General features: G+C 53.4%; 1 protein-coding gene across 3 annotated transcripts in view; it reads left to right on the top strand.

Moving 5' to 3' along the window:
• The window catches only part of TBC1D16 (TBC1 domain family member 16), a 32729-nt gene extending 27635 nt beyond the window's left edge, over positions 1–5094 (top strand). For all 3 annotated transcript variants that reach the window (XM_083874776.1, XM_083874778.1, XM_083874777.1), the window contains exons 9-12: positions 482–668; positions 1683–1862; positions 2939–3085; positions 3556–5094. In XM_083874776.1, coding sequence (XP_083730902.1) covers positions 482–668; positions 1683–1862; positions 2939–3085; positions 3556–3801 — 760 coding nt within the window. In that variant the 3' untranslated portion in view covers positions 3802–5094. The remainder of the gene's footprint in view (positions 1–481; positions 669–1682; positions 1863–2938; positions 3086–3555) is intronic.
• The last annotated feature ends 3164 nt before the right edge of the window (positions 5095–8258 follow it).

Consider the following 8258-nt stretch of genomic DNA (forward strand, 5'->3'; position numbering starts at 1 on the left):
TGCTGCTGCAGTTCCCTTCTCAGTCCTGTAACTCTGCTCCCAGCCCTGAGCTTCCCTGCACACACAGGAACAGCAAAGGTGCTCTGGTAGAGCTGTGGGCATGTCCTGATGGGGTAGAGGATGAGCACGCCAGAGTCTGTTCCATGAGAGTGTGGCTTGTGAAGGTGTGACCTCAGAAGAGTTGGGTTTCATCCAACAGCATCATTGGAGCTTTACGGACGTGTTGGGCATCATCTCTCCTTTCCCATGGGCCTTTCATTTCCGTCCTCTTAATATTTTTAAATTCTCGTTTTCTGTTTATATTTTGCTGTCTGTGAATGCCAAACATTTTCCTGAAGTTTATGCCACATGACTGGTGTTTGCAGCAGGGTTTCCTTGTCTGTGTTACAGCACCTCACACGAGGGCCTGTGTCTTTGTCCCTGTGATGATTCTGTCACTGCCCTCACCTGTCCCACCTGTGTGTTCCTGTCTCTGCTCCAGGAGGATCTTGCTGAACTATGCAGTATTTAACCCAGCCATTGGATACTCCCAGGGCATGTCTGACCTGGTTGCCCCACTCCTGGCAGAGGTCCTGGATGAGTCGGATACGTTCTGGTGCTTTGTTGGGTTGATGCAGAACACCATCTTCATCAGCTCCCCCCGGGATGAGGACATGGAGAAGCAGCTGGTGAGGCTGAGTGCTTCTCCTCTCCCCAGTTCCTGGGCTGGGGGGGGTTCAGCATGCCAAATCACACTCCAAAGCCTCTACATCCTTGGGGTGATCCTTGGGGTTGTCGTGTGCAGGGCCAGGAGCTGGACTTTGATGATCCTTGTGGGTCAATTCCAACTCAGGATATTCTAGGAGTCTGTGGTTCCATAGTGTGGGCCTGAGAGATTTTTAGCCTGCTAGCAGCTGCTGACTTTTTCCCAAGGAAAAATCTCTCAAGAAAGTTTATTCTCAAAATAATCTTGGCAAACAACTATTTCTCAAACCAGCCTTTCTTTAGGTGGTGTTTTGCTGGTTTTCTGTTTGGGAATCGAACCTGGGTCGCAGCAGTGAGAGCACTGAATCTTGACCACTAGGGAAAGGCTGTTTTGAGATAGGAGAGTTTTTTGCCAAGGATTGTTTGGAGAAGAAACTTCCTTGAGAGATTTTTCCTTGGGAAAAAGTCAGCAGCTGCTAGCAGGCTAAAAATCTCTCAGGCCCACACTGTGGAAATACCTGGTGATAGAATTGATGCTGGGTGACAGAGGCACTCCAGAGGCAGTTATACCCATCCTGCTTGTGAAGTGGCAGCTGAAAGAGAGGAGTGTCACAAGAAGACACAAAAAGAACTACTCTCACACTTCAAAATGTGAAATGAAAAAAAAAAAAATTAAAAATCTCAACTTATATAGTTTTTTGAATTTAGTTAAACATTAAAAGATGAAAAAAACACCTCTTTTACCCTAGAAATTTATCAATTTGTCCTCCCCACTAAAAAAAAAATGCATCATTTACCAAACATCAGTCTTCGTTTATTTTACAATACATAAAAAAACTCCAACAAAAATTTAAAAAAAAAAAAAAAAAAAAAATCAGAAGGCTGAAAAAATAATTAAAAAAAATTAAGATCACAGAGGAGCTGTCCAGCCCTGTCCCCCCGGGGTGCCGAGGGCTGCCCCAGGCAGGGCTGAGCGCTCAGGGCCGGGTGTTTTGCAGCTGTACCTGCGGGAGCTGCTGCGGCTGATGCACCCGCGCTTCCACCAGCACCTGGGGGCCCTGGGGGAGGACGGGCTGCAGATGCTCTTCTGCCACCGCTGGATCCTGCTCTGCTTCAAGCGCGAGTTCCCCGAGGCCGAGGCGCTGCGCATGTGGGAGGCCTGCTGGGCTCACTACCAGGTGAGGCACCTGCCTGACTCCTCTGAGCTCCTCCTTGTAGGAGCATCCCTGATGGCAGGGAGAAGGGACTCTGCAGAGCTGAGATGTTCTAGAAACTCGTGGGTTTATTGTAAGGGTTGTGGGTAAAGAGGGTTTTGCCTTCAGTCACCAGCCTGGGCTGGAGGGAACCCCAAAGAGAGAGGGAGAGAGAGTGGGGGTGAGGTGAGGGAGGTAAAAGAGATAAGAGGGGTAAGAGAGGTAAGAGCAAGAGAGCAAGGACCTTGTTCCAATCCATTCCATCTCCTTTTGTGTTGAATATTCTAATTTACAGTGACCAACCGGCACAAGATACAAAACCTACAGACTTTGCCTGCAGCCCATGAGAACTGCTCTATCACCACATCATCCTGTATTCTAAACTCTAAAGAGACTTTTCTTATCCACCTTTTCCCTGATGCCTTGGCAGGGTGGAGAGGGGCTGCACCCTTGAGTCCTTTTGTCTTCTGTCCTGACTCCAGCTCATCCCCGTCTTCCTGCCTGCCATGATCACATCTCAGAGCTGCCCTTCATTTCTATTTCACTCACAGCTTTTACACCTCCAGTATTTCTTACCAGGCAATCATATCCACAAGTCCTTCCTGTCCCATCTTTCCCAACAGCCCCTCGGCACTGAGCATTTCCAGAAAGGCTCTTAGCAGCAAAGCAGCCAAAATGAGTTGAGTCTGTCATTACAGCAAAGGTCTATCTATGCAGCAGGAGGATGGAGCCCTGCTTGCCTCTCCCCTTTGGGGTTTCTGGGCTTCACAAGGAGGTGTTTCAGAAAATGCTGAACACCCACTTCTGAAGTTCAGGCTTCTCTTAACACAGCTGGGAAATGTCTTCCCAAAATCTGCAAACGCTGGTGCAGACCTTGCTGCTGTGCTGTGAAGGAAAGAGCCTTTGGCTCAGTGTGGTTCAGAAGTCACCAGTAACTCACATTCTGGGCAGAACTGAAGGGAGCAAAATCTCTTACCAAGGACCCGCTCGTGGAGGGTGGGAGGTGAAGCCAGAGCTCTGCCTCCACCTGCTGTACAGCAGCCCCTGTGTTCCCGTTGCAGACAGACTATTTCCACCTCTTCATCTGCGTGGCCATCGTGGTGATTTACGGGGACGACGTCATCGAGCAGCAGCTGGCCACTGACCAGATGCTGCTGCATTTCAGCAACCTGGCCATGCACATGAACGGGGAGCTCGTACTCAGGAAGGTAAATCCCCAGGTGCCCACATTGAACAAGGTCCAGAGATGAATCAGAGTATCCAGAAAACCAGGGATTGCTGCTTCAGCTTTGCAACACCTGAATCCCTGTGGCTGCCTGGGTGGGATGCTGCTGTTTGCCTGGAAACAAGGTTTGCAGCAGCAGGAGGTGGTTGTTGAGTGCTTGGGAGGTGACAGTGTGGTTGGGATAAGCTTGTTTGGATAACCTGCTCAGGGAAATGGAGGCAGAGCTGTTGGTGCCCGTTCCCTTTCAGCTGGCAGTGAGTGGGGCCATGGGACCAGCTGTGGTGTGTGGCAGCCCCTGTGACCTGCCACTGTCCCCAGTGCTTGGGAAACCCTCAGGTGTTGGCAGGACACATCTTTGCTGAAGCCCAAACAGGAGGAATGGGTGGGAGGCCACCTCAGCTCTCCATGTTGCTCCCCTGGTGAGGAGTGACTGTTCTCCCTCTCTCCCTCCAGGCCAGGAGCCTGCTCTATCAGTTCCACCTGCTGCCCCGCATCCCCTGCAGCCTGCACGACCTCTGCAAGCTCTGCGGGACAGGCATGTGGGACAGTGGCTTCATCCCTGCTGTGGAGTGCTCTGGCCACCACCCCGAGTCCGAGAGCTGCCCCTACGGGGGGCTGGTGGAAGTGTCTTCTCCCAAAGCAGGAAGTGAAGGCAAGAAGGGCCTGAGGACACGGGATGTCTTTGCCTTCCGAAAATAGCTGGGAGGAACAGGGTGCGACGGCGCAAGGGAAGGGAAGGGAAGGGAAGGGCAGGAAGGATGTGCATAGGAAAAAATGCTGAAGAAAAAAATGGAGGGATGGCTCGTCAAGACTCTGAGAAGACTGAAAGGTGTGGGATGGAAGAGGAATTAAATTGCTCTGTAGGGGAGGTTCCGTTGGATGGGTGATGGAACCTGAGAGAAAGGCATCAACCCAGGAACTGCGTTTGGATTTGATTTTGTTAGAAACAAGCTTTTCTAGGTTTTAACAAGGACTTTTTAATCTGCCTCTGGGACTGGACTGGTTAGCAACCAGAACTTTCTTACTTGCTGGTGAGAAAGGAGAGCACTGCAGGGAGCCAAGGCTGCCCAGAAGTGTTTGGTGGCAGGTGGCAGGAGCAGAGCCAAGGCCACTGTCCCCTCGCCCAGAGCTCTCTCTGCTTCAACCAAAACGTGCAGCTTCGTGGCTTCTTTTTAAAGCCATAAAAGCCATTTTAATGATAATCTGCCAAAAATAAAACTGCAGACCATTGAGATTGCAGGGAAGGTGTCTGCTCTGTCAGCAAGGAAGGACCAGTGACCCCCAAGTCGTGTCTCTGGCCTTTTCTGGTTTTATAGGATCCGCTGGCTGGCAGGATTTGTTTTTCCATTTTTATAGAAAATGGACTGCCCCTGGAAATATCAGGTCAGGCTGTTTTACAGACACTGCCCAAAGTTTCCTTCTTCATGAGATACTGGGAAGGAATTCTTCCCTGGGAGGTAGGTGAGGTCCTGGCACAGGGTGCTCAGAGAAGCTGCCCCTGGATCCCTGGCAGTGTCCAAGGCCCAGCTGGACAGGGCTTGGAGCAGCCTGGGACAGGGAAAGGTGTCCCTGGCCATGGCAGGGTGGGGAATGGGATGAGCTTTAAGGTCCCTTCCAGCCCAAACCATTCTGTGATTCTGACATTACAGCAAAGCTGTTTCTTTATGCTGACAACTGCAGACTTTAATACTTCAGTCTGTTGTTTCCAGTATGTTTCCCACAGTGTTTCCTTTGGCTCTCCTCAAGTACTAAATATTTACTGTCCCTGCCTGTCACTGCCACAGCCTGTGGCACACACACTCCTTGTGGGTTTTAGGCTCTTCAGTCAGTGCCAGGGGTTCCCCCTGTTCCACATCATCCCAAAGTGAAAATGAAACTTGCCTTGTTGCAGTCATTTTTGCTGAGCTGTCTAACAAAGGTTTCCCTCAGGGTGTTTTTGAAAGGACAGTGTTTTCTCCCCATGCCAGCCACAAGTGGAGCTGGGGCCTTGAGCCTTGTTCTTACCAAATTCCATGGCCTCCAAAGGCATGTCCTGAGCCAGCATTTGTGCCAAACGGAGCCAGGGGAGCAGTTTCCCTGTGGGGGTGGAGAAGTGGCAGCGTGCTGTGCCTCCCTGCATCCCTCTGCAGCCTTCCCTGGCTGTCCTGGGCAGGCTCAGCTCCCAGCCCTGCCTCTCAGGAATGTGTGTGCCCTCGGGCAGAGCTGGGTGGGTTCCTGCACACCTGACAAGCACATTTCCCTCAAAATCCTCCTGCCAAGCCTTACCCACAGCCTGTCCTGGAGCCCGTTCCTGCAGGGAGGTGAGGCTGCAGTGAACCAGCACAAGGCAGGAGCACACAGGGTTCCTGGATGGAAGAATCCTGGACCCTCTGAAGGCAGGGGCTGGCTGTGGAGTGGCAGGACAGTCCAGCTCCTGATTTGTGTGCCTTTAATCCAGAGGATGGAAACCTTCCCCTGGATGAGAGCAGTGGGGACACGCACTCAGAATGGCACAGCTCTGAACCAGCCCAGCTGGGGAGGCTGCAGGTGTGAGCTGGGCTTTGGCAGGGGACCCCTCCTGCGAGGGCTGGGGCTGCTCTGCTCCGGGGCAGGGAGTTTGTGGAGATCTGTGATGTGTCAGTGATAATAAAAGTTTGTGTGAGGCTTTTGTGTGTGCATTGCTGTGCAGGCTGGGGACAGCAGACACCGTGCCCCAGCTTTTGCAGCCACTCAGAGACGTGCTGGGGCTGCATCACCATCCCCTGGCTCTGCTCCTGGGGACCTGGGGCAGCCCTCCATGGCCCCATCCAGATGGAAACTCAAAGTGGCTGAATTCAGGTCAGAAAAAGCACCCAGCAGAAAATGCCAGGAGCACAGGGAACAGCCCCTCCTGGGCACAGGGAACAGCCTCTCCTGGGCTCACAGGGTGCTGGGCACAGGGAACAGCCCCTCCTGGGCTCAGGGAACAGCCTCTCCTGGGCTCTCGGGGTGCTGGGCACAGGAAACAGCCCCTCCTCACCTCCCCAGTGCCTGTCCTGGGCTGGGAGGCACCAGCAAACCCCTCCCAGAAGAGCCTGAGCTGGTTTTGCTGCAGCACTCGTTCCCAGCCAGTAAAAGACAATAGGAAGAGAGATGAAGTAGATAATTCGGAGCGTTATTTTTCCACTATTAAAATGTCATTCAGCAATGTGGAAATCACTCAGGATTCGTTTAGTTAAAGACTCTGCACTGCAGCTTTTGCAGCGTGTGGAAGAAGCTGAGTTCTGCTCCAAGCAGGGCCCAGCTCTGGGACCAGTGTCCACCCTTGTCCTCTCTGCCATTGCTGGTGTGCCCTGAGTGTCCCTGTGGCAGCAGGAGCCTCCAGGTGCCTGTCCCTGTGCTCCCCCTGGAGCTCCCCATGGCCCTGGCCCCACTTTGCCATGCTCAGGGGCACCAAGAGATGGAGCTGGTCCCCAACTGCTCCCAGGGACCAGCAGTGCTCACATCCCAGTGACCCAATTCCAGTCCCAGCCTGTCCATTGACTTGTGGTGCCATTATTTAACTCACACTGGAGATCCACAACCGTCTGAACCAACCTGGAGGCCTCTGGCAGTGCCGAGGGCAGCACTGGAAACAACCCTGGGATTTTCCTGCAGTGCAAGGGTGGAAACGAGTCACATATTGGGCAGGGCAATGCATTTCAAAGGACACAAAGGTCCTTCTGACCCGTTCTGAGATTTTCCTTTGTGGCACTCTTTGCCATCTGAAAAAAAAAATAATAAAAAAACCCAACCAACCAACCAACCAACCAAAAAAACAAAAACAAAAACAAAAACAAAAACAAAACAAAAAAAAAAAAAACAAACCAAACCAAACCTTAAAAAAAAACAAACAAAAAACAAACAAACAAAAAAAACCACTTAAAGGCAGCCAAGGCTCTGTCCCTGCAGAGGAGGAAAGCAGATCCCAGGAACAGCCACCCTCACGTGGAGTCTCCTCAGTCGCTCCCCGCATTAGCGGCCGCTGAGCAGCCCAAAATAGCCCCTGGAAAGGTAAATAGGCAGTGTAAGCCTCTTTAGGCCCAGCCCTGAGCTGACACATCCTCCTGCCGGGGGAAGGGGAGCGGGGAGGGACAAGAACAGAGTCCTCTGTCCCTCAGCAGGAACCCTGAGAAGGGAACAGAGCACTGCACACACCTGGAGATGGAGACTGGGCTGGTCCCGGCACACCTGGGGGCTGCTGGGCACGGGGGGACAAGACACTCAGTGTCCCCAGGCTGTCCCCACTGGGCCAGCGGGAGGGGTCAATGGGTCAGCACTGACCACTCAGGTCTGGCCAAACTGCCCCTGGGGTTTGCTGCACTGGGGAAATTGTCCCTGGGCCGGGCAGGGCAGGTGGAGGGACAGGGCAGGTGGAGGGACAGGGCAGGTGGAGGGACAGGGCAGGTGGAGGGACAGGGCCAGGTGGAGGGACAGGGCAGGTGGAGGGGTTTGGGTCCCGTCCCAGGGCTGGGTGTGTTTGGATGTGGCTCTTTTGCTCTTTTGTCAAGGGACGCCGCCTGTCAAATGTCAAATTACAGCTCGCAAGAACAAAGAGACTCACCTGAGTTATTACAAGCACCAAACAATTCCAAACCCAACGCAGCCTGTCCTCCTGGGCCGGCTGGTTAATCCCGGGGTGGCTCGGTTTGGGCCACAAAAACAGAGCAGTGGGGCCGGCCGGAGCTCAGGGGGCACCTCCTGCCCGGGCACCTCCTGCCCAAGGCTCAGCCCCACGCCCAGACCCCCCAAAACCAAGAACACAGCTCAGCCATCCCAGCAATGGTGTCGGCCAGGCTTTGGGTGGTGCCTCTGCCAACCTGAGGGGTTTTTGGGCAGCCCCCGGGGTCAGCCAGGCTTTGGGTGGTGTTTCTGCCAACCTGAGCAGCTCCCTCTGATCCCAGCCCTGCTCCCTGTGGCAAAGCAGCAGCAGAAGGAGCAGCCTGAAGGATCTTCTTGGGATTTTTTTGATTTTGTTTGGCTTGGGTTTGTCCTGCAGAAACCACAAACAAGTTGAGCTTCTCCTGCCTGCACCGGGCCTTGACTAACCCTGGCCGGGGCAGAGGCGGCCGGGGAGGTGCTCAGTGAGTGATGGAACTGCCAAAGTCCTCTGCGGCCCCTCCAGGGACAGGGCGGGTGTGGCAGTCACAGCTCCAGTG

Source organism: Zosterops lateralis (assembly GCF_965231275.1).
Source record: "Zosterops lateralis genome assembly, chromosome: 18".
In the NCBI taxonomy this organism is placed as follows: domain Eukaryota; kingdom Metazoa; phylum Chordata; class Aves; order Passeriformes; family Zosteropidae; genus Zosterops; species Zosterops lateralis.